Source organism: Lichenostomus cassidix, chromosome 3 (genome assembly GCF_008360975.1).
Source record: "Lichenostomus cassidix isolate B80296 chromosome 3, HeHo_3.0, whole genome shotgun sequence".
Classification (NCBI taxonomy): Eukaryota; Metazoa; Chordata; class Aves; order Passeriformes; family Meliphagidae; genus Lichenostomus; species Lichenostomus cassidix.
In genome coordinates, this window is record NC_139483.1 from 90,838,819 (window position 1) to 90,864,364 (window position 25,546).

The following is a 25,546-nucleotide window of genomic DNA, read 5'->3' on the forward strand; positions in this document are numbered from 1 at the left end:
AGCCAGTATTTGAGGTCTTGGAGGTTATTTCATGCAGGAAGGAAAACTGGCAAGATACTCATGTATTTGGGTGATTGGGGAAAAACATACTATGTCACCTAAGTTTGGAGTAAAGTGCATTTTCTTCACACACGTTCAAATATGTTAGAAACTAAGAGCTGCATCGAAATCAGAATAGATTTGAATGAAACTTCACAACTTGAAAGTTTTACTTTCATGATCCATTCAAATAAGACCAGACATTTATTCTTTCAATAGTTGAGTTTATTTCAGCTGTAGCAAAAGTTTAAGGAATACCACTGGTGTTTTCCAGTAGGCTGATAACTTTGTTTTGGACTTCCAGTACTCAGCTCCTTGCCCTCCTCCCTGAATAGGTAACTCATCCCTAAAAGACCCTTGAAATTATGATTAACAGAAAAGGTGAAACAAGTTTATTCAGTAAGCTTAACTGAATGTTCAAGTGAAGACAGCAGAAAACTATGCAAATTTTAAAAAGTAATCACTTAAAAGGTGGAAAGTGCTGTTCACTTCCGACATTATTAATGTAAACCCATTCTTCTTTTTGTGCTGTTAAATGGCAAATCATCTTTGAAATCAGGAAAATCTTTTTAATGAAGAAGTAATGAGGAAATAAAAGAGAAGTGTCTCAGAAAATATATTAAAATGGGATTTAAATTGTTATAAAATGTGCAATTTCTTTTATTTACAGGAACAGCTGGACTGGTTCACTCGAACCACAGTGTGCAGTGGTCTCTGTTTCTTTTTCAGATGTTAAACAGCTTTTATTTTAAAGACTATGCTTGCTTAATACCTTTTAAAACTACATGAAAAAGCTATACAGGGCACATGTAAAAACTTACACACTCAAGTATAAAAGAGGAAGAAGTTTGCTTTTTATATATCAGACTATCCTATTTAACTTCATGGATACATCTTTCTCACAGATACCTACATTTGGCTGTTAAAGTTCTCAAGGCATAAACGCTCACTCCACCTAATATTTACTGTCTAAAATATAGGGATCTAGCTTCAGCAAGTGTTGTATGTTTCTGTTATGTTTTATGGAGAGGAAAAGGCATCTCCAGAGGAGGATTCATTGTGTATATCTTAGAAGGGGATGAATCACCCCCTTGAGTTAGCTATTTCTCTTCATAAAGTACACACTTAGGTGACTGATCTTAAGTATTGTGAATCCCCTACTTGATGTCCTTTCAGTGAGATACAGAATGCCCTTTTCTTGACGTATGAAAAAGATCCAAGGATAGAAACTGCAGGACCTCTTTCAATGCATGGCAGTCAAAAAGCTTTTCATATATCAAGTCAGAACCTCTCGTTTCAATTTGTGCTCTCTCTATTTCAGATAAAGCTGGTGAGTATCATTTTACCTCATTCACAAGAAGTGTGCTTCAAATGTATAACAAACACCTTAAAGAGTGAAATGTCACAAGGAATTTGAGTGATGATTGTAATTTTTACTCTAAAATAGCATCACAGGAAAAAAAGAAGGAGAATATAGTTGTTTTCTCTGTCCACTCCATAGTAACTCAGTGGTTTTACTACTCATCCATGTAAGCAATATGGATTTTGAATCCTCAAAGAACTTCTGGCATGTTTTACATGACATAGATATTAATAAATAGAGAAATTCATACTGGCAGAGGGACCACAACTCCAGACAATATCCCAAATATTCACTGCAACAATTGTGTTGTTCATTTCCTATTAAATACGGAATTATTTCAACGGAGTTGTTACACAGCCTGAAAAACAGAACAAGGTGGTACTTGACAGAGATTTTTTTACCTGAGTATGGAAACTAATCCTAGGAAAATCATATCCATGAAGTTTGCCCTTTCAAAAGGCCTTGGGGATATTAGCCTTATTGCCTGCATTGATGTCTCTGTGTAATGTACAGTTCCTGTCTTAAAAGAAAACACCACACTGCTATCATAACCATTTCATACTATTCAGCTACAATTGTGTTTCAATCATCTTTCATCATTTGAACACCTGTTTTCCAGGTTTAGGTTTGAATGACTGCACTTGCACATAGCACAGAAAGTACTTTCTGCAGTACTTTCTCAATTTCAGTAGGCCACCTTCTCTCTGAAGCTAGAATAGCTTTAGAAGTCCAATATAGAAATAAATACAATGGAATCATGAGTCTTAATGTAATGTTTAAAGACACCTTAACTTGCTGCTTCTACCACTTAACTTCTTAGAAATCTGCATACAGATCAGTGTATAGTGTAGTAATTATGTAATTTATACCATGTATGGACAAAAAGTATAACTGGCATTCTGTAGTATGAATCTATATACTGTGAGGTACTAATTACTGCCCTGTAAGAAGTGTTTGAATTGAATTCTTGTTTCTGTTTGTATCTTGAATAAGTAAGTGCATTTTGAGATTATTAACCCTTGCAAGGTCTAGGAAAAAAGCATTTAATATGAATCAGGGAAGGATAACTGTTTTTTGTAATTTTTGGTAACTGACATGCATCATGATGTTGTCATTAGCATTCTGATACAGAGTCAGTCATCAGCTGTTTTGCAATTGCTATTGTTTTTTGGCACAATAGTTTTGAATTGTTCAGTTTGTTCCACAATTATTTTCTACATCTGATTTTACTTTCCATTGCTCAATTTGTTCCCACAGAACTAACTAATTTCCTGTGAAGGTGTCCTATATTTCTACCCTTTTCTCTTACCATTACAATTAAAATTCTACTGTGTGCCTTTCTTAATGTATAGCTGCACTACTGTCTTCTCATGTCTCTTCCTACTTGGCTCCTAATGCCACCTATGGTGCCCCAACTACTTAATAGGGATAGGCTGGGAGTTTATCAGCCATTCAGCTGACTAAACAGAGAAAAAAGATAATAAACCTCTGATGCATCTGTTCTTTCTCACAAAACTTTGCCCCTTTGAGAGCTCTTACTCTGTATTTTTTCTAATTCACTTGAAATTGCCTTGTAGATTCAAAAGGGTTTAGGTGAGCCAAATAATGTAATGCATTCTGTTAATCTCCTTGGGAAACTGGACTAAAAACATGTCTACTGATGAAAAGTGAATTAAATAAAAGCAGATGTGAATATCACATTTAAAGCTTGTAGATGTAGATAATGTAGCTGTAGCTTATATGTAGATAATGTTCTGTACATTTTATGTAGAAAATTTTTTTTTAATGTTTAATATTTTATTATATGGAATGGCAAATACAGGAAACCCATACCTGTAGTTAGGACAGGCTGCTCTTTTATTTGAACATAAAGAAATTTGAATTCAAAATATTGCCAATCCTGATAATGTCTGTTCAAAAAAGGGCATTTTCTGAAACATGATAAATGGTTGTATTTTTGTAAAAATAAACCAAAAATTTATTTGGATTATCACAAAAGCTGCAATTATTGTAATTAGCTGTAGGTTGCCTGTTTAGGAATACAGCTTTGCACTATTGTAATGCATGATTCAACTGCTTTTAATGAGGTTTAATAATGAATCATCTTCTCTTTGTTTGCTTGTCTTCTCAGTGAAAAAAGCAATTGAACTGAAGTCAAGAGGAGTCAAGATGTTGCCCAGCAAAGACAGCAACCACAAAAATTCTGTCTGTAAGTTGTTTATACCCTTATTTTTAGTGACTGCATATATCTTCTGGAATCCTAGTAAATATACAAATCAAAGAGAGAGATGTTGGGATGCTATGGTCATAAAATTGTTATTATGCTTTCAATTGTCACTGAATTAGAACTCCACTGATAATACTCTATTGAGTGTAGAAAGCAGAATGTGGTGGTGTAAAATATGGTATGTAGGAAAAACCCTGCATTTTTATATATCACTATATTTTTATATATTGGATTTTTTAGAATTCAGAGGCACATGGCATGTTAGGTAATCCAGGCAGAACGGTGCCATGTAGACTTCATCAATTCAGTACTGGGGACAGTGAAGGTATATGAGAATTTTCCATATCTAAATTTATACTTTGTGAATCTTTTTCTTCCCCACTCAATATGACAGTGAAATTTTTCCCTCACCTTGCCACACTGTGTCCTGGTGACTGCCTCTTCCCAGTCTCGCACAGCAGGGGTTAAGAACTGCAGTAATTCCCAGCTTGGAGATCACAACATCACCTTCCTCTCATTGCATGCATAGTGCACTTTGGAATGACATCTGTTTGGTCCCTTTACACCTTTTTCCCCATGTAAAGTGTAAAGCTAAAGTCAAAATGATATCTAAGGGACTATGAGATTGTGAGCTTTGTTGAGCATCATTTTCTCTGAACTGGTAATCTGAGTAATATCCTGAGAGCTCTTTCTCCATTAATTAGGCCAGTCTTGAATGAAGAAAAAGGATATTTTTGTATTTTGAAAGCTGAGAGTCCCTTAGCCCCAGGAAAAAAAAAAAAAGCCAGAGGGTAGGCCAGTGTTCACACAGAACTCATTAAAAGTGTTAATGTAATGACTTAGATGTAGTCAGATAAATTAATTCCTCATGTAATAACACTGAACTCAATGAAGTGAAACTTATGCTGTGTTTGCCTCATTGTGTGCTATTCTGCAAGTACAGAGAGAATGAGTGTCTTGAAAGCTGATGTCTAGGGGATATGATTTTGTCTCTGTGCTTCTGTTGTGCATTGTTTAATGCAAAGTGAGGTTTTGGTATGTTCACTGGAACAAAAGAGGCATGACAATTTTCTGCCTAAATATTGCACATTGGTGCAATATTTGTACTAGCACTCAAAAGGAACTTTTTATGCAAGATGTAGCAGAAAAAGTTGATCCATCTCTTTTGTGTTTGTATCTGAATGGGTGATTATTTCATTATTTATAAGTTACTTCTGGGAGCTGTGTGATCTCTGCTTACACTCTCAGAGCACATGCTGTCAACCACTTGTAATTACAGAAAGTGGAAGTAAGACAGGCTATGGAAGAAAGTATTAGAAGGCAGTCTGTTGTTTACCTCAAATGAAAATTGTCTTTTTTTTCTTTGTGTTTTGACTTGTAAAACTTTATTATCATGTCTGACTTTCCAACATAAATCTAAGAAATGCATTATTGTTATTAACATTACTTTCACGAATATAAAGCTTTTTAAAATGATAAGATCAAAACACAAAAAGTTGGATTCAGATGTATTTTGGTGCTCTTTCTGATGTAAGCCTTAAGTATTTAACCATTTTTCTTTCCCATACTTATGTAGACAGAAAAGGTAATTGGGGATTTGGCTTCAGAGAAGTGATGAAAGTGGATATTATCATTTGATGCCAATTAGCAAATTTCTCAAAAATGATATGTTAAATGCTAACACCTTGCACCATTTTTGTATGTTAGATCTTTTCAATATTCTCTCTCTATACAGCAGAAAGCTTATTTTTGCCTTTTGGCTTATGGGGGTAGGTGGAATGCAAGTATCAGTGTGTTAAATGCTGTGAGAGCATACCCTGTGCATCCCACACCTGCAGCTTCCCCACAGCTCTTCCTCCCAAGCAGAACCTGCAGGCAGCTGCAGAAAGCATTTCACGGTGGCACAAATCTGTTAGGATTTAGGTAGAAAATGTTACCAGTGCTATCAATCATAATAGCAGTGCAGATAATTCCTTGTGGAATGCAGAACAGTATTTCAGTTGCTCAGTCGTGTACAGTCATAGCAAACTCTCTTCCTCCTGGACCTACCTGAATTCCTGGATGTTTTCTTTCAGATCTGCCATCCTTTATGGAATCAGAGTCAGTAGCAAAGTATGGCTTTGGGTTATAGGTGCCTCAGTAGATTTATTATTGGAAAAAAATTCATTATGTATTGTGTCACTCCCCAGGGAAACAAGAGCGTTTTTCTGGGGGGTTTTGGTGGTTTGTTTTTTTTCCTTTTTGTTTATTTGTTTGTTTGGGTTTTTGGTTTTGTTTTTGGCTTTGTGGGGTTTCTTTTGTTTGTTTGTTTGGTTTGGTTTTGGTTTTTTGTGTGTTTTTGTTTGTTTAGGGGTTTTTTTGTTTGGGTTTTATTGGGTTTGTGTTTTTGGGGGCTTTTTTGTTTTGGTTTGGTTTAGTTTTTGTATGTGTGTATGTTTGTTTTTTGTTTGGGGTTTTTTGGATTTTTTTTCTGCTTTGGTGCACCTGAAGGAAACATATCAAGTTAGTTTTTTTGCCAGATATTCTTCGTAGACAGTACCCTTTAGCAGTGAGCCAGATGCAGTTGAATTGTGATTAATTGATAATTGAAGTAAAATATGGTCCTGGTTCATCCACACCTTGCACTTGGCAGAGTGAACTGGGAAAAGCACATGGACAGGCAGTTCTCATGGTGCTCAGATCTTGAGCTACCACAAACACTGGCCAAATCCAGTCAGGGTATTTCCCACTGGTTTTCTGAAGCTGACCTCCTCTGAGAGGAACAAGGACAGAGTTGTATTCTATAAAACTGCTTAAGGAAGGCAAAACCAATTACATCTATTGGTGTCCATCTGATCAGCTGCAGGTTTAGCCTACCCACTTTTGTTATCATTCTGATATATATGCTATATTCCCAGTGGAAGTTACTTGATCCATCTTGCCATCATTCTCACTCTCATTCTAACATGGAAGCCTACAGACTCTGTGCCCCTAATAGCTCTTGCTTTTTCTAAAACTGCTATCACTGTACTTTGCTTCAGTAACATAAATAAAAACACAGTTTTGATTGCTGGCTCTTGTATGAGTGTTTTCATGGCTGTATTTCTGTATAGCAAATCTGTCAGAGGGTGGTTATCACCTCTAAGCATCTTGAGCATTATTTCCACAGCAGAGAGATTGCACAGGAGAATCCTGTACACCCTAGAGGAGAGCCCTAATGAAGTGAGCTGCAAGGACAGATCATAACTGGGCAGCCATAGTCCTCATAAAGGGCTCATTTTCTAGTTAAATAGAAGATCCTTGTAGTTTATCTCTTCACATCTACATACCAGCCAGTTACTCCTCGGCTTGCTACATGGAAAGGATAACAAGTGGGTACAGGTCTTCAGGACACTGGTTCACAGAATATTGGGAAGGCAGGGCCGCAACACTGTGAATCTGAGCCCTCTGCAGCCCAGGAGCAGAGGAGGGTCAGGAGAGCAGACTGCCCCAGCAGCCCCTGATGCCATCACCCTTGTGCTGCAGCCACAGGGCAGCCTCACACTTCCACAGCTCCCCAGCAGCGGGAGGATGGAGCACAGGAATGCATCAAGCTCACAGTAAATGCCAAGGAAGTTCAGCGAGGTGAGAGACATCATATCAGGTGATAAATGGAAATGATTATACAGTTTATGTGGTGTGTACAAATCTGCCAGTGCAGTAATGCTAGGAGGGGCATGCAGCAGTGAGAATGAAGTGCCTGGGAGAGCTGTTTTCCTGAGCTTGCTCCTGACAAATTGCAGTGGTGGAGAGTGGCTCACCACATGACACAGCAGACTGCACAGAATGTCCACAGCCTGAAACAGTAACAAAGATTAACAAAATCAGAGTGATTCTTTTAAAAATATGGTATTCATATTGAACCATGTCAACATTTCATTGTAATTACTGAATACTGAGTGACCTAACCTCACTTTGTAAAATGGTGTGTGGGAACTACTAAGTAAAAACCTCTTATACATTACAAAAGCAATTTCAGGCTTCTGTAGTATTATTTAAAAATGTATTTTAGAATACTGGAAAAACACATGTTAAAATCTTTGAAGATTATGATTTTAGTGTAAGATTAATGTATCCTCTGAAACCTGAGTTACAGAGTTTACCTAAACAGTTCTTCACCCTGAAGATGATAAAAAGAGCTACTTTACAACAATTATTTTTGTGATGTAGAGCCAAAAAAACAAATGAGTTTACAGACTAAGTATTGATTGGTTGCAGAACATTAAGTTGAATTAATGGCACATGCTGTTGAAACTGTAGTGATTAATACCAAAACAGGATTACATTGCTAATTCTCTGTAAGATAGAAAGAATGACAGTAGTCATTTTTTATTTTGTTGTTGGTTAACTCTGAAAAAAATTGATTATGACGTTACAACATAAAGTTAAAAAAATTAGGATGAAATTTGTTGCTTACCAATACATTCCTCACATTTTAAATAAACTGACAGTTTCATCTTCTTGACATTTGACTACTGGTAAATGTACTTTGACAGAAGCAATATGAACACTAGTAAAATTTCGTTCTTCAGTTAATGAAAGAATATTTTCCTAAGAAGGACAATATTGGACTAAATAGTTGCATTTAATATCACCATTTTCTGACTGTACCTTACCTGTTCTTGTACCTTAGCAAAGAACATTTTATTCAAGCACTTTTATATTTTGTGAAGATCAGTATTTAGAAAGCAGTTGCAAACCAATGCACAATCAACTTAACAAACAGATATGACAGCTGCTGAAGGTCATCTCAAGCTGCAGATATAAAAGGAAAAGCTTTTGCTACTTACTACAATTTTGTAATGAAATTTGTAGGTTGTCATGATATAAAGACCAATTTCTGATTATTTTATTTAATATTTAAATTATATTTATCTTATACATTATTTCCCAAAAAAAAATTAATAATTTTAGCATATTTTTCTGAAATTATTTTAATATTAATGAAAACCTATGCAAGAATTCCATATAATTATTTTTAAAATGCACATGTAATGAAAAAAATTCCATTAAATATTCTTTTTTTGTTGGTGGTTTGGTTTTTTTTTGGGGGGGGGCTTGTATTGTATTGAGCCTTCACATGTAAAAAAGCATTTTGTACTGAATTTGAATTTTTACAGGCTATTTGTTACATGCTGTGACAGAATCAAATAATGATTAAAAAAAACGGTTAAATATTCATTGTTCTGATAGTTGTCAGTTACAAAATTAAAAAAAAATCAACTATACAACATCAAATCTATCTCACTCTCTAAAGTTATGGTCTAATCTACATTAGTTTACATTAATCAAATATAGCACCTCATTCTTTCTTTAATTGAAGAAACTTGTGTTGGTGATGGGATTGATCACCAATAAACATGATGCAAAACGAACTACCCAAGTAATTACAGGCAGTTGTTATCAAAAGTTCCTTGCATATTGTGTGCCTAAGAGGTCTTAATAGTCAGACTGTTTTTTGCTGTGGATATTTTAAATATTAAGTGAAACTATATAAAAAAATAGGGGTAGTAACAAAATGACCTTAGAAATTAAAAAGAAAAAGAAATCTGCTGGAAAGTAGATTTGTTCTGCAGAATTCCACAGGCCTGTGCCCTTTCAAGAAGCATGAATGTAAAGGCACTGGAGAAATAAATGTAACATACATCTCACTTTTTAATTGGTCTCATTTCCAGCTAAAACAAGTAAAGCAGATAGGAAAATGTTTCAGGCATCTTTCAGGCTTTTATTCTGGGACACTCAGTAGTGTTTGCAAGTGTTTCAAACAAGACTTTGGAGTGTTGTTTGCCCTGTTCTGACACTCAGATGATCAGCTTGCCTTAGGTTCCAAAAAAAAAGCAAAGAGACAAGAGAAGAATGACAGTGTATCAAGAGACATATTTTACTAATTCCTTGAAGGAAAACACACTAACATTGCATTTTATAGTGTTATCTGCTTTGTGTCCTTTAAAAAGAGAAATTCCTAATTGTGGAAATTAGGGTTTCATTTTACAAATACCACTGCTTTTCAAAGACTGCTGTTTCCCAGGTTCTCTGTGAAGTGTTGTAACACAAGGGTGAAAACTGACAGGCTTCATCTGTAGCTCTTTTCTGACCTTTAGTGGGCATCTCTTCAGCATTTTCTGTGGTTAGTGGCAGATATATCCCTTCTTTCATGATGAAAATGGAGACTTGAAATACATACATTTAAGATTGAGATTCTTCAGAGGAAGACTTGTGTGCTAAGATCAGTATGGAGGTGCCTCTTTTCCATTAGTTTCTATAGGAGCTCTCTCTGAAAATCTCAGTGTTGTCAGGGGAAGTTACTCTGTGCTTATGTGTTGTATTGTGTTATATTAATTTACAGGCACTGAAATGATTCTCACTTTTAAGTGCCTACACAGTAATATGAACTCTCCAGTCTTTTCAATCATGAAAGCTATTTTTCATTTTTTCAAATCTCACAGCTTGAAAGGACAGCATTTTTTTCAAATTTGCATTTATATTGTGCATATCTGCAAATGAGAGGATGGATTGTTTATAACTTACTAATGTAGTAATGTAGAACTTACAAGGTTAGGAAACACAAGGCTTAAGTATCTAAGAAAGATACTTAGCCTAGCCTGTCTGCAAATACCCAATTTTATTTCAAAAAGTCTTTTTACAGAAATACTGAGCATATGTTAATTATTCAGTTAAAAATAAAGAAAAGAGAGGGAGGTAATATTTAAAACATTGGGACTTTTGAAAACAGGTTAAGGGATAGATCCTGGAATATTTAACATTAAAATATCCATGTTATATATGTCTTTGTATACCTACCTACATACATAATATAATGCATAATATATAATATTCCATTACACCATTTACCACATGTCTAGTAAGAGATTAATGACTCTATTTCCCATTTTACAGAGTATTATAGGATGAAATTGGGCAGTAGGAAAAAATAACTGCAGAATTAACCTCTAACAGTTTTATAAAGCATTTATAAAACAGGAAGGCTAATTACGCTGATATACTTTGTCCTATCAAAGACTGTAATAATACAGAGTCGCCCAAGAGTTACAGAGTTTTGGATCTTCAGAGAAGATTAGTATCCCTATGCAATGAAATTTTTCTACAATGCTATTTCACTATATTGTATAAATTGCTTCATAAATCAGGTTACTAAATTATACTTGGTGTTTCTAAATAAGCCCTCATCACAGCAGGAGTTTAAATATCTTTTAAAATACTATGCAAAAATCTTGCAGTGAAAAGAACTTCTGCCGAAATATATTTGTGCAGAAAAGCATCACTTATAGCTACAAGCAAAACAAGGTGCTTCATCAATTATTTAATACATAATTTGAATATATAATTTGTAAAATAACCAGAAGAAAGCTTCTATTAAAATATGTAAAAAAAGGTGTAATCTGATTAAAATATGGATGGTTGAAATGAATTGTTACCCAGCTAGGAAGCTGAAACTGCCATTAACTAATTTTCATATACAATTATAGAATGTTACTGATTATTCAAAGTGAATGTTCATACTGTAGGCTAAATTGACATTAAATTCTGTTATTTTCTAAGTCAAAGACTTAAAAATAAGCAACTTGCTTTTAGCAATTACAATTCTGTATAAATTAAATATTCATGCAAAATTTAAACATAAACTTTAATACTTTTATATGGCTTCCTTGGCTTAAATTCTATTTAAAAATACAGATGTGGGCAGTAAATAGGTTTGCAAAATGAGGTCTCGGTAGATTCAAATAATGTATGTAAATTATGAAGGCATTCAGAACTTGTGGGTGGGTGAATTCAGATTTCTAGAACATTAAAAAATATGAAAACAGTTTTAATTAGAGACAGAAGTATGACACTGTTCTATGCAGTGCAGGTATTCTGCAGAATATAGACACCCTTACTGTCAAGTTCTTTGCAAGAGTCAGAGACTGCCCACCTCCTGTAAGGAGATTTCCCCTTTCCACAGAAGCTTATGTTGCACTTGTGTATGTATTGAGATCCTGATTTTCTAAATCCTCCTTGTGGGAGAACATCTTCAGAATTTTTTTTTTTTACTATTGGACTATTTCCCTTTTTCAGAATTTGTTCTGTGCATTATGAAACACTTTGGAAAATAATTTCAGCTGTGTTGGCGCAGTATCTCACTGTCTGTTGTTAGCCTGTCATGCTGCAATGTATCTATTCCTGCAGCTCTTCTGAGCAGAACTGCAAAGTGCCAGTGTCAAATATGTTTGGAATAGGGAAGCTTTGTTAGGTGACAGCTAATTTATCAGCTTCAGAGCAGTTTGTGTCCACTACTCCTTCTTCACTTGAAAAAAGGGGAAATAAAAAATTATACAACACTTGACATATATATCAGTTTACTCAACAATGTGCATTAGGAACTTGAAATATTTTTTTAATGGGAACAAACAAAACAAGAAGGAAGTAAAATGGAAATGAAGACATTGGTTTACTTTTGGGAGGAAAGGAGTAGTTGTTAGGGGGAGGGAATTATTCAGCATATGTCCCCCCACTGAAATCAACAGAACAAATTATTTGCTCTTAAACAAACAAATAAACAAACAAATTAGTCAATTACTTATTTTTGAAATACAAATAAAAAGAAAAATCCAAAAAAAGCCAAAAATACCTGGCTAAGTTTTCTGGGTTTTGTCTGCATACTTAAAAAGAAGGGACTGTAAGTGTGGTGCTCTGGCTCATATGTATGCTTCTATCATACAAGCCATCTAAACTCTGGTAAGAGTGAAAAGATCAATTTTTCATATATCAAAGTAATTTAAGTTTTAATACAGATGATGGCAATCAAAAATGTTTCATTCTGAAAAGTTTTAATCTATCAGGAAATAATTTTATCTCAAAGTCCACATTGTTTCTGCTAATATAAGCACTTACTTGATTTCTGTCACCTCACTGTCACAATATTTTCCGCTTCAGGCTTCTAACATGAAAGAAGGTCTCCTGCATAAGCAAAAGAGATATGTCAAAAAAGTATGCATATCTTCCCTAGTTTAATGCTTTTGAACTTAACTCTAATGCTCAATGTCTCTGTTAGAGGAGCTATAAAGTCAGCGAATCAACAAATTAACAAGACCAAAACAGTATGGTTCCTCTAAGCTGGAATTTCATGTGGCATACACTATTTTATTCAAGAAGCAACTTTTTTCTTGCCATATCAGCTTTTCTTTCATGTTTTTGAAATCATATGATGAGCCGGATTTGTACTCATTTCTTTCTCAATTCTACCAGAACTGGTTTTCAGTAGTCTGCAAATGCATTTGCAGCGCAGAAGAGCACAGGCTAAAATGAAAAACACTTATGTTGAGATTAAAAATACAGCATGAAGCGGTGCCACCTGCTTGTATATTACTCCATTGTATCTATGGAATACACTAAAAATTGAATCCAAATTTTAGGGTACGAAAGTTCAAAAGCACTTAAAATACAGTAAATGATAGTAATTTCTTGTGCAGTCCTCAAGTAAAAGTGCTAATGTGTAAAATGGGCTTTCTTATGACAGAGGATGAGACATTTTGGAGAGGCAGAGCTTGAATCCCACACCACTGTTGTTATAAAAGGCAGAACATGCCCTCAATTTCAGTCAGGTTTGCTATAATTTTTTTTTCTGCTTTTCAGTCTTTCAGTTCTTATGCTGCCATTGCTTCTTGTCTTACTGTAGTATGTACTGTATCTTAATTTTGTTCAGAGTAGCCCATATGATGCTGTGTTTCATATTTGGGACCAAAACCATGTTGATAACACGTCAGAGTTGTGACTGTCATTGAACACTGCTTACACAGTGTTCAGGCTTTTTCTAGCTATCTCACTGTCTTTTTCATCCAATTTTTTTCCTTTCTTGTGAAATTCTGTCATTACTTTCAAACTTTATGACTGTTGCTATTTAAATCCAGCTCTTGTGCCCTCTGTATTTGAATCAGGCAACTGGGTTCCCCTCTCAGGAAGGCTTGGTAGAAGAGTAGATGATTGTGCAAGGAAAGATTAGCTCTCAGCTCAACACCTAAAATTGGATATTCATTGAGCACTAGAAGTGGAGAGTACTACAGGCACGACACACTTCAAAGTCTTGGCTTTTGTTAACTTTGGCATGTATTTGGGATGTATCACTTAAATATGTTTCTTTCCATCACGTTAAATTACTCTTTCCTGAAAGCCTCCCATTCGGCCATTTTTAGTAGATGATGGAAAAGCAAAATGCACATCCTTGACACAAAAGTTGCTTTTGCAACAAATATAGGTTTTGAAGGTGGTGCTAATACATTCCCATGGAAAAGGTGATTTTTAATTTATTTGTTTTTAGTGTGGAGAACTGGATTTTTCTTGTGGGTCTCTCGAAAGCAAATGAGATGAATAAACTAGGATTTCAATGTAATATTATTAAAACAAGAATAAATAAATCAAAGGCAGATGCCTGAAAAAGAAAATTCAAGCCCCAACTGCCTTTGATAGTTATGTACAAGTGAAAGTTTTAAAAAGACATTTCTGAGCAACTTTAAAACAACTGAAAACATCAGCCCTGCCTGTAATATGGCCTATAATATTTACCTGTTCTTTGTTCCTGTTTTGCCATCCACAGAAGTCCCTTCCCCAAAATACATTGTTAGACATTACTACTTCAGTCTTTAGAGACGTACTATAAAACCTCACTGTTGATCTTTTGAAATATTTGGGATGAATAAAATATTCAGAATGAATGTCACAGACGTTTATCAGCTAAAGGCATTGGAACTCAAAATTTACCTGTTGAGAGCACAAATAAAGCATACATATAGAATATTGATGCCTGATGATTTTTTGTCTTTTTATACCTTTTTTATACATTTTTATACCCTTTCCCTCTCCTCGTACCCTTTACAAACACTCCTTGTACCTCAGCCCCACATGTATATAATTCTTGTAGTCTGATATTTAGCTTAGTTTGGGGACCTTGCAAAGCAGGAAGACCAAACATTCACAGTATCTCAGAACTAGAGGCTCTAACCTTGGACAGAACCTTTTCTTTGAAACATGTTTTTGTAAACTGGGCTGTAGTGTAATTTAAGGAGGGGCATAATTAGAATAGGAGGACAATTACTTAGTTTATTAAGTTTCTTGTTGGGGAATTTTAGGTAGATATGCTAATTTGTGAGGTCCATAAAATTCTATACGCGTTGTATGGAGTGTGCTCCTCAGCATGTTTCCACCTTTGACATGTGCACCCAGGATCCTGTTAAAACTGAGGTAATATTCCCTTTTCCCTTTACTGCTTTTTCTGCTTCATATTTCTACCAGCCGAAAAGGCATCAATATAAGGAATAAAACAAAAGGAGAGCTCATTTTATTGGATAGTTTTAGTTAGAGTTAAAAAAAAGTAAAATAAAAATGTGTGAACTCACTGTGTCAGCACAGGATAGTTTACTGTAGTAAGAAGTCTGATGTTTGCATTATTTCCCCACTCACATGTGAATGTAAGAGCTTTCATATGTATATAAGTTTCACACACATCTATACAAACATTTCTACAAGGTCCAAACCCCCATCATTCTCCCTAGTAAACAGTCACTTAGCTTGTTTCGGTATGTGTTGTTGTAAGAGAATACAGTAGTCCCTGTTTTGCCTTCTTTGCTGCTCATTCTTACAACTTCTTTCATTAGTGCAAACTCCTCGGTAGACTGAAACTCATTTTGTTGGCAGAAGTTCCCTCCAGCCTTGCAATTCTGTTCTCTTTTCGAATTTTTGCAGCCTCCTGCTGACTCTGTATGGGAGAGGCACTCATAAGCTTTCTGAACAATACATTTAAGCTAGAAGTAACAGAGGGTATAGATAAGGAGAAAGTGTCTGTTGATGAAGAAATAATGTGATAAATGTCGAGGATTCCATTCACTGCCAGTAGCAGGGTGAGCAGATGCAACTCAAGCTGCAGGTTGAGCTCTGAGTGGCAGAGCCCAAAAACTCCTTACCCTTTCCAAACAAAGGGCACGGGGACCTTTGGCCCAGCCAGGGGACCTAACACTCAGAGACACAGCAGGAGCTGAGGACTCTGCTGGAGGAACCCATAACTTGGACTGTGAGGATATAAAAGCCCTGGGGTTTCTTCTGTTTGGGGTCCCTCCTCTGAGGCACCAGCATGAGCTGTTATCCTGCTGTTGCACCATGATCAAGTTATCTGAAGCATCCAGGTTTGAGATTCTGCTGTGGAAAACCAGGTATTGAACTAGTGAGGAAAACTGGTGTGACTGTGTGAGAGTGAGGAGTGCAGGGAGTCAAACGGGGACCCGAGGGGTCACTGGAGCCACCTGCTGTGAAAGGGCTTCAGTTCCTGAGGTGAAAATCTTGGGTGGTGGCAGTGTGACTGGGTGGTCCGACAGAAAAGTTTCCATAACAGTGAAAATGTAAAACCAGAAAAATTGTGCCTAATTCAGATAATAATTGTGTGTAATTCAGATTACAAAACCTTTTGGATGAAAATTAGAGAGAAAGAGATGTTAAAGGGATGTGACACAGTTTGCTCTAACAGCAAGCTTATTAACACTTCATGCTTAAAATGCTGTTCTCTACCAACTAATAAAAAGAGCCCATCTGCTGCACACCAGGTAACTAAAGCTCATAAGGAAAAATGCTTGGCAAAAGGAGAATAGACAAATCTGCCCTGTTAGCTGGAATTGGATTATGGTTTTGGATTTCTCCAGTACTGTAGCAGCTATTTTGTATTCCATATTAACATCTTATATACATTAGATACAAGTACACCTGTCCTATTGGTCTACTTGCATTCTTATGGCTTAGAAGATTTCTAAGATGACTATTCTTGTCTAACAGCAAAGATTTTAGTCCTCTTTCTGTTTATACGTTTTAATAATAACAGCATGATAATCACAGATCTATTGGAAAAGCATGGTGATTTTCTCTCAGAAAATGCAGGAACAACATTTCAATGAGTGACATGTTATTGTTAAAGCCATATGCTATAAAAATAACTTGTAACTAGTTTCTCACAAAAATATATTTACATCACTTTACAATAATAGTTTTGGTAAAAGTCCAAGCCTAGTCCTGATTTTTCATATTGTTGGAAATATTTTCTCCATGTCCGTCAGTAGTCCTCGCTAATGGGATACGTAATCTGTTTGTCAGGGGACAATAGAGTTACAATTTTTTCTTTTATCTTTCATTTATTGTATAGACAGAATGAAAGGTTTGTTGAGGTAGTTCTGTGTAATTATACAATTTAAACTGTTTGTTAAACAGTTACACATCATCTTACTCTCCCTCAACAATCAGATAAAATTTTGTATTTCTTTTGTCTGTACAACAAAGAGGCTGAAATCACTTTAATTGACAGAGGCTCAGCTAGAATTCATGGATACCTTCTGAGTCCCTGCTGTGTTCTCCCACCCCTTGCAAACAACGCTGCTGTGGGCAACAAATTCCCCTGGATTAGGGAAGTAGCAGGATTAGCTTTAATGCTGGTGGGATGTCATCAAGTCTCTATAGCCAATAATACACAGAGTACTCAAAGGTAATTATAGTTGTTAATATTTAAATGCTGTAGAAATGGTCATATGCATAGTTTTAGCACATGGACTATATGAATGCCTCTTCATGGCCACAGGAAGAAAAAAAAAACAAGAAAAAGAAAAAAATGACCAAAATATCATTTACAGGAGAGTTAAAGGTCAATTCGTTTTCTGGTTTAAAGGGTCAATCTGCATAATAACAAAGAGCAGAGTCACTTCTAAGAATATCTGGGAAAAAGTTATTTTTAACATCAGAAAAATTATTTTCCACTGACATTATTCTAAAATGATGGTTGATTAAATTGGTTGTGCTAAGGCTCTTACTTTGAAAAATAAACTAAACTGAAATTCAGTCTAAAGTTTAAATTCATTAATGAAATTTACAGAGCACATGATGGAGGGGCTTAGGCTGGAAAACCTTGAGTAGCCCTGTCACATTGTAATCAGCTAGATTTTTAATTATATTTTCCAAACAAATTAAAATAAAACAAATATTATTTAGAGATACATCTTAAAAATTAATTATTAAAGTGTTTTAACTTGGGGCCTTTTAAAAAAAGAAAAACAAAACCCTTGTCAAATTCTATTTCACAGTATTTTAACTGGAAAAATAGACCCTCATAAAAGCTTAACTATAATGGCTTGAATGGTTTTACAACTATTTAGAATTCCCCACAGACAAAGGACTGCACACCATTACCTGTAACTGTCTAGCTGAGGAAAAGCAACAACTCGGAATCCAAAAGAAAGGGCTTTTGGGACCTCACAAAACAATGTGCATGCAATAGCAGTACAAAATATGTGCCCCTTGTTTCTCACAGTTACACCCTTGTCACAAAGCAGAGAAGAGCAGGCTCAGTTCTTCAATACAATGGCAATTGCTTCAAAGATTCACAGGATGTTTACAACAGAGGAAAAAACCCACAACCCTCCTCCCCCCAAAAACCACCAAAACCATACCTGCATAGAAATGATAATTTAAATATCAATTATCTGTCAGCAATAAGTCCTTTCTTAAATGCATATGTTTACATTGTTCACCACATAGAGTACTTCTTCAGAGAAAGATGGCAATAGAGAATAAAACTATTAATTGATAGGTTAAGACTGAAAATTGATGTTGTAGTTCACATGCTTAATTTTTGACAGTTCCTTAGAGGAATCTCTGTTAGCCCTTGTCTAAGAAGAGATAAAGGTTAGCAAAATTTAAAATGTTACATGTACAGCACCAGTTTCTACCAAAGTTTCTACACCAAAGTTCTGTTCAAGAGGGCAAACTAAAGAGAGTGCTATTTTGTGACAGTCATGTAATGGATCCTTGTTTTAAATATATAACGAGTAAAAATAATTATGAAGAAGAGAGTAAAGATGCTTGAAATTACAACCCTTTCACAGAATTTAAAAGAGCAAAGATGACTTCAGATCTCTCCTATTAATGTTTAGGTAAAAAAGATGAGTTAGCATAATGAAAACTTAACCTTGTGGGTCATAAGAATCGCAAAAGCCTCTGTGATGCTTACCTTTGGGTTGTAGAGCCCAAATGATCATAGTGATGTGTGTGTATACAGTTTGACTATTACTTTGAATCCAACTGAAATTTTTCATTTTTGATTGTACTATCTCTCAAAATATATATTACCAAGTAATATTTTAGGTTTTCTTACATAATTTGTTCTAGTTGCCATAAAGGTATTTATTTAACAACATGTTAGAGCTGAACAAAGGATTTTGGTGCCCCTCATCCTGAGACAATGCCCTAACCAGCAGGTTGGAGCCATTCAGTTCTAATTTTCTGACTTCGTGGTAAGGAATTTTGAAGTTGTTTTTTTAAAAAAACCCCAACAAACTAATTTCAGACTTGTTAGAAGCCTACTAGCTACAGCAATCATGTAACAATCGTAATTACTGGTATCTGATCAAGTCAGAGGAAGAAAATGAGTAATTTTTCCCTGCCTCAAATAAGGAGACTCCCTGTACAAGAACAGAACAATATTACCTTCTGCTACATAATATGAATGTCAAACAAGCCTCCTCTAGTGTTTCTTTGTTTACTTTCTCTATATCAAAAGTTCACCTTAACAATTTTGGTTTGGTTCATAGAAGATTGAGAAAACAGAGCAGATCAATGTTAAGTTGCTATCCCAGAGTGTAATGGTTCAACTTCAAAGTATAGCACAAATAATTTCTATCATAATAATTTCTGTGTCAGACAAAATGCTTGGTACATTGTTTTTCCAAATTCTTTTTCCCAGAGTTGAAACTGTGGGTCTACAAGTGCAGAACTCCTGATTTTTTGTAGGGGCTGCAGTAAGGGTCATTCTTGCTCGAATAGCATCCTGAAAACTTAATTATTGGTCAAGAATCAGCCTTAGACAAAATTTTCAAAATGTTATAAGCAGATAGTAAGATGGTTTGCACCATCACTGAATTATTGCAAAGAGACTTTTCAGAGCCTCAGGAAGCAGTTAGCATCTTGAAAAATTGGGAGATGCCTCATGTTTGAATTGCAATGAAACAAACAGTGCCTGAATTTGACTCCAGAATTGGATTTCTAAAGGCTGCTTTAGGATTTATGTGTGTTTCATCTCTTTATGCTTTCCCTCCAAGTCAGCTGGAATGCCATTTTTGATTCAGAAGCATGGAGCTGAATTGTGAATGTAGCACTGTGCTAACAAAACTATAATGCTTTTGGGTCAAAACACACATCCAGCTGACTTGATGCACTTGCATCATGGTAAATATCTCACCAAAATTATTTGCAGATATTATTTATCCAGTAATAAGACAAATTATGAGCATTTTAGCACAAACTCTGGACAGTAAAATTAAAGAATTTTTTTTTTTTATTTTCTTTGAGAAAATCCTAGGCAAATTTATTAAGGTGCAAATGTCTCTGGTATAATCCAAATCCAGTTGTTCATGACACATACCATTAATTACTGTACCTGTAATTTAGCCATTTTCATATTTTTATACCAATTGCATATTTTACCATGTACATGCATCAAATCAAAGCCTAGCTGTAAACCTAGAGCAGTCAAAGTTCAAATTTTCTTTACAGTAGCTGACTTAAAATTTCCTTTGTTGGAATTCTTCTTTATCCTTTTAAAAGACTCACATTGGGAGCACAACAATATAAATATGTAAATATACAATGGTTATACCATGTATTTTTCAGCATCCTCTTGGGATAATCCTGTTACCTTGTTCTGTTTGCTGCAATCCAGTAACAAATACTGGTGGGAAACACAAGTTTATTCTTTGTGCTGACCAAAGATGACTCATTATAAAACCCCTGTAACCAAATCTGGTGTGATTTCCTGGTCATAGCACTGCCTGTCAGGGGGAAGATAAAGCTCTGTAAGAAACAACTACATATACCATAAGCTTTTTCAATACCTGAGAAAAAGAAACTGGTTTTAAATCTTGCATATGTGTTAAGAATACAGTACTACACAAAGGTAACTGAAACTTAACTTTTTTTTTTTTTTACACTCTCTGAACAAGCATAAAATGAAATGTATCCAGAGGTTAATTATGAGTTGCTTTGTATTTCTTCCTGGCTATAAACTTGTAAAGGCACTCTTACAGAGTTTCAAGAATATGCCAAATTTAATTTCATCACATGGATTACTTCAAACAAACTATTTTGAAGGAGATGTAGGTTTTTCTGTTGAAGTTTGAATTTATTTACTTTTTTGGCAGCTTATAAATGTTTTTTCCTTAGTCTTATCTCATGCAAAGCTTCACAGGAAAGTGATTTAAAACCATTATTATAATCTGTGGGTGTTGGTTTGGGGTTTTGTTTTGTTTGTGGGGTTTTTTTCTTTTTGTTTGATTCAGGTTTTTTATGTAGGATTTTTTTGTTTTTGGTTGGAACAGTGTTTGCTGAGTTTTGTTTGTTTGTTTGTTTGCTTTCCTTTACCTATTCCTGTTATGAGGCTCAGACAAGAATTTATTTTGCATCTCTGTCCCCTGTTCTGTGCATGTATGACTTTGGGAACCATGTTCATGTTTCATTTTGTGTCTCTGTAGTGGATGTGGAATAATTCCTCTTTATACCACCTCGGACATCTCTTTTGCACAGTAGTTTCTCATATTGTCATAGTCGTTTTCTTTTCCAACATAATCTAAGGTGGCCAGGGAAAACTTCCTTTGTAATATGAAGTATATGGACTCTACTAGCTTGAATGGTAGTTACTGATCTCATTACAGCTATTCAAAATACTCATTCAGGAATTCCTCTTAATTGTGTGAGATTCATGGACTTCTATTCCTCTGTTTTAGATGCTTGCACTCCATTTGGCTTTCAGATATTTTTGTACTTGGAAGTTATCCAGTAGATCTGTTCTTAAATTCCTCTTTTAAGATACACTCAAAAGTCATTACCTTTTTCTTTCTCTTATTCTCTCTTGCTTCTGGTTTTGACTTCTGAAAGTAATGTACTGTCTTTGAAGCAGCAGTCCCAGTTTTGTGATGGTCAGTCTGAGGTTCTGTCCTGGTCTACCTGTCCCAGAACTGCATGGCTACGGTTAAATAAGGTACTATCTTGTTTCACACTGACTGACATCACTGCATTAATTTCTTAAAAACAACATATGTGAAGACATGTTCCATCTATTCCAGTGATCTCTTTTGTCTCTGAGTTTTGTTCATGCCTATAAAGATCCAACAGTTTAATCCTGTCATAGTCCTGTGCATCATTCCTAAACAATTCTAGTGCCTCAGAAAAGAAGGTAGAAATGTGGAATTAAAATTTACTATTTTTATAATTCCTACTTTCCTGCTGTTATGTCCTCTTTAGCATTTCAGTAGTTCCTTTTTGCCTATGCCAAAACAGTGAGGGCTTGCTGCCCTGCAAGTGAGACAAGAGCAGTAATGATGCAAATATAAGCAAGGACTACCCCAAAAAGGAGTCAGAGGGTTGACTAGCAAGCCTGTATCAGGGTCAGGGCCAGAGCCAGCGGTCAAGATCAGAGACAGTCCAGCCACCAAGTGACAAGGCCTCAGTGCAGAAGCAGATTTGATGCCAAGACAAAGGAGCCAAGCCAAAGTCAGCACTGGGAGGTCCAAGACAGCTCAAGCACAGTTGCTGCAACCAAGCAGGGATGAGACCAGTGGTACAGTCACAGTTTAATAACACTTCCCAAGGAAGAAGTGATAGGACCTCAATTCTACCTTTTTTCACAGACAATCCAGCCTTGGAGTCAGCCAGCTCCTCTCTAGCTTAGACTGCCAAACTCCTGGTAGGGCAATGCTCTTGCAGCTATCTAGGCATCATGGAGTGTTGCCTCATTTGCCTTAGCTGTGTGAAATTTTGTGAATGGCTAGACATTATGCTGACCTCCTTTAATAACCAGCTTATGCACCTAGTGGACGAGGGAAAGGCTGTGGATATAATCCACCTAGACTTCAGTAATGCTTTCAATACTGTCTTCCATGGAGAAGCTGGCAGTCCATGGCTTTGAGGGTGCACTCTTCACTGGGTTAAAAACTGGCTGGATGGCTAGGCCCAGAGAGTGGTGGTGACTGAAGTTACAACCAGTCACAAGTGGTTTCCCTAGGGCTCAGTACTGAGGCCAGTCATGTTTAATATATTTATTCATGATCTGGATGAGAGGATCAAGTGCTTTTCAGACAACACCGTATTGGGCTGGAGTGTTGATTGAGGGATCTGAAGAGTCTGGACCAATGGTCTGAGGACAACTGTCTGAGGTTCAACAGGGGTAAGTGCTGAGTCCTGCACTTGGGTTACAACAACCCCATGCAGTGCTACAGGCTGGGGGCAGAGTGTCTGGGAAGCTGCCTGGCAGAAAAAGACCTGGGGGTGCTGGTCAACAGCAGCTGAACATGAGCCAGCATGTGACCAGCTGGTCCAGAAGGCCAATAGCATCCTGCCCTGTATCAGCAATAATGGAGTGTGTTCAGAGAAGGGTAATGGAGCTGGTGAATGGTCCTGAGAGTGAGTCGTGTGAGGAGCAGCTGAGGGGACTGGGTGTGTAGCCTGGAGAGGAGGAGGCTCAGGAGAGCCCTTATCTCTCTGTACAGCTGCCTGAATGGAGGTTGGAGCCAGGTTGGGGTCAGCTTCTTCTCCAAGCAACCAGCAACAGGACAAGAGGAAATGGCCTCAAGCTGTGCCAGGGGAGGTTCAGGTTGGACATTAGGAAGAATTTCATCACTGAAAGAGAGTTTAGGCATTGGAATGAGCTTCCCAGGGAGGTAGTAAAGTCACCATCCCTGGAAATATTCAACAAATGACTGTATATGGCATTTAATGCCATGGCTTAGTTGACAAGGTGGTGTTCAGTCAAAGGTTCAACTTGATGATCCTGGAGATCTTTTCCAACCTTGATGATCCTATGATTCAATGAAATGAATCTGTAGTAGCACCCAGCTGAACTTCTTAGTATTTTTCCCTACTCTACTTTTGCTTTCTTCTATGCACAAAGCTATATATGCAGAGGTGCTTTTCTTGGTGGTTTTTTCCCCCCTTCTTTTTTTTAAGAAGCTATGCACATACCTTGGGAAAGCATTGCTTTAAAACACTGAGAAAATCAAAGTATGAGAAAGTCAAGGAAAAATCCTCTTCAGCATATATGAGAAAAGTAGAAGAAAAGGTGTACTGCCTAAAAAGTCACTGTTTAAAACAGCACATTATGAGTTTCAAAGAATGATAGTTGAACATTACAATGGAGTCTTCTAACATTTTCAGTGCCTTCTATTCGCTTAGTGAATGAAAAGTAATTGAACACAGTTATCAGAAGTCATGAAGGAACAATTTATAATTGTTTATCTTAATTTACTAAAAGCTTATATAGCTGCAAAGTACAATTTGTCCAACAATGATAAAGAGAATTACTTTTTCTTCTTTTCCTCACTGGGTTTATTTAGAAGTTTCTCTAGGTGTCTGACAAATTAAAAATTATCTTCTTTAACAGGAATGTAAAATTTCATTAGTTTAAAATCAGCAGAATATCAAATAAAAGACACTGAGTTTTAATGGAATTTTTTTTCTCCTCTATGTAACGTACCTTCTTTTACTCCTGTCAAATTTTAGGCCTTTAGATACCTTTACAAGTTAGAAAAATGCAAGAACACTGTAGTAAAGGACATTTTTGTGCCTGATAGCAACATTTTAAATGCAAAGAGCTCTGGAAAGAAAGTTCTATTTTTTGTGCACTCTCTCTCTCCCTCTCTCCCCAAATATGAGATGTAATTCTCATTCATATATGCTATTTATAATGATATATACATATTGTAACATGTATATTGTACATTTTATAGAAAATGTATGTTACAAAATTATAAAATATTTGTATGTGTTTGGATCAAGCTTTAGTCAAACATACGGGGATTCCTAGCTCTTGTTCTCGGCAATTTTAATATTATAGACCATAATGTAATACTACTTCAGACTTTAGGATGCAGTGTCATTGAATAATTATGGTGGTATCTAGCACAGTCAAACTATTTTACTGAAAGGCAACCTGTGAAAAGATCTGTGTACTTGGATAGGTTATCTCTCAACTCTGTTCAGTCATTGAAAATGCCGAGTTTATTTTATTTGAAAAATGGCTTTCCACTGTCTGGAACCATGAAAAGCTTTGATCTATGTGAAGAAAGTATAGTGTTGAGAGATGATTATTTGTTGGGGAAAATCACTTTACCTTTTCCTATCATGAACAGACAGTTTGCGAAGGGATTTCTTCAACAGCCAGTGAATGAATAGGGTCAATAATCTAACATTGCCTGATAATACAAATATCTCTGATATTTTTCAACCTCTTGCATATTCTTTCTAGTTTTTGAACCTGCATCTGGCTTTAGTCAATAATATTTCTCCTTTGCCTTTGAGTACCACGTTTTTATTACAGAAAAATGTGTAACAGTGCTATAATTTCAAAATTACATTGAATCATTGTGCTCAGTGGGAGGTTTAGTGCATTTCTATGGAGCAGAACTGTTTCTGTTGTATATTTGCAATTAATGAAGAGAAACCAAAATAAAATTAGACCAGTGTGGGTAATAAAAGCTCTCCTACCTGTGTACTAACTCACTAAGATTGCTGTTCTGAAATACATGTTCTGAAGGTGCTGAATTAAAAAGGAGACAATTCTGAAACTGGATTGTTGTGTAACATTGAGGGAAGGTCACAGTGTTCTCCTTTTACATGGTCATTGCTACTTGCCATTAAAGATAGCAATGTGAAACTGTGAGAAGCAGCAATACTTTTTAATCCAAAACAGTAAGGTCAAAACAGAGGAAAAGTATTCTCAGATTATGAGCTATTAGACTAATTTTCTGCTCGTCTTTGATGACCCAGTTTTAAGCTCTCTTTCATCCTTGAAAGAACTGGGATAGAATATTCTCCCACCTAATGTTGGCTTT

At 35.9% G+C, this 25,546-nt stretch overlaps 1 protein-coding gene across 1 annotated transcript in view; it reads left to right on the top strand.

Annotated features, from left to right (window-relative positions):
- The window catches only part of CSMD1 (CUB and Sushi multiple domains 1), a 1,097,029-nt gene that overhangs the window by 700,003 nt on the left and 371,480 nt on the right, over positions 1-25,546 (top strand). The window contains exon 7 of the mRNA XM_085056685.1: positions 3,534-3,611. Within this exon, the coding sequence (XP_084912811.1) occupies positions 3,534-3,611 (78 nt within the window). The remainder of the gene's footprint in view (positions 1-3,533; positions 3,612-25,546) is intronic.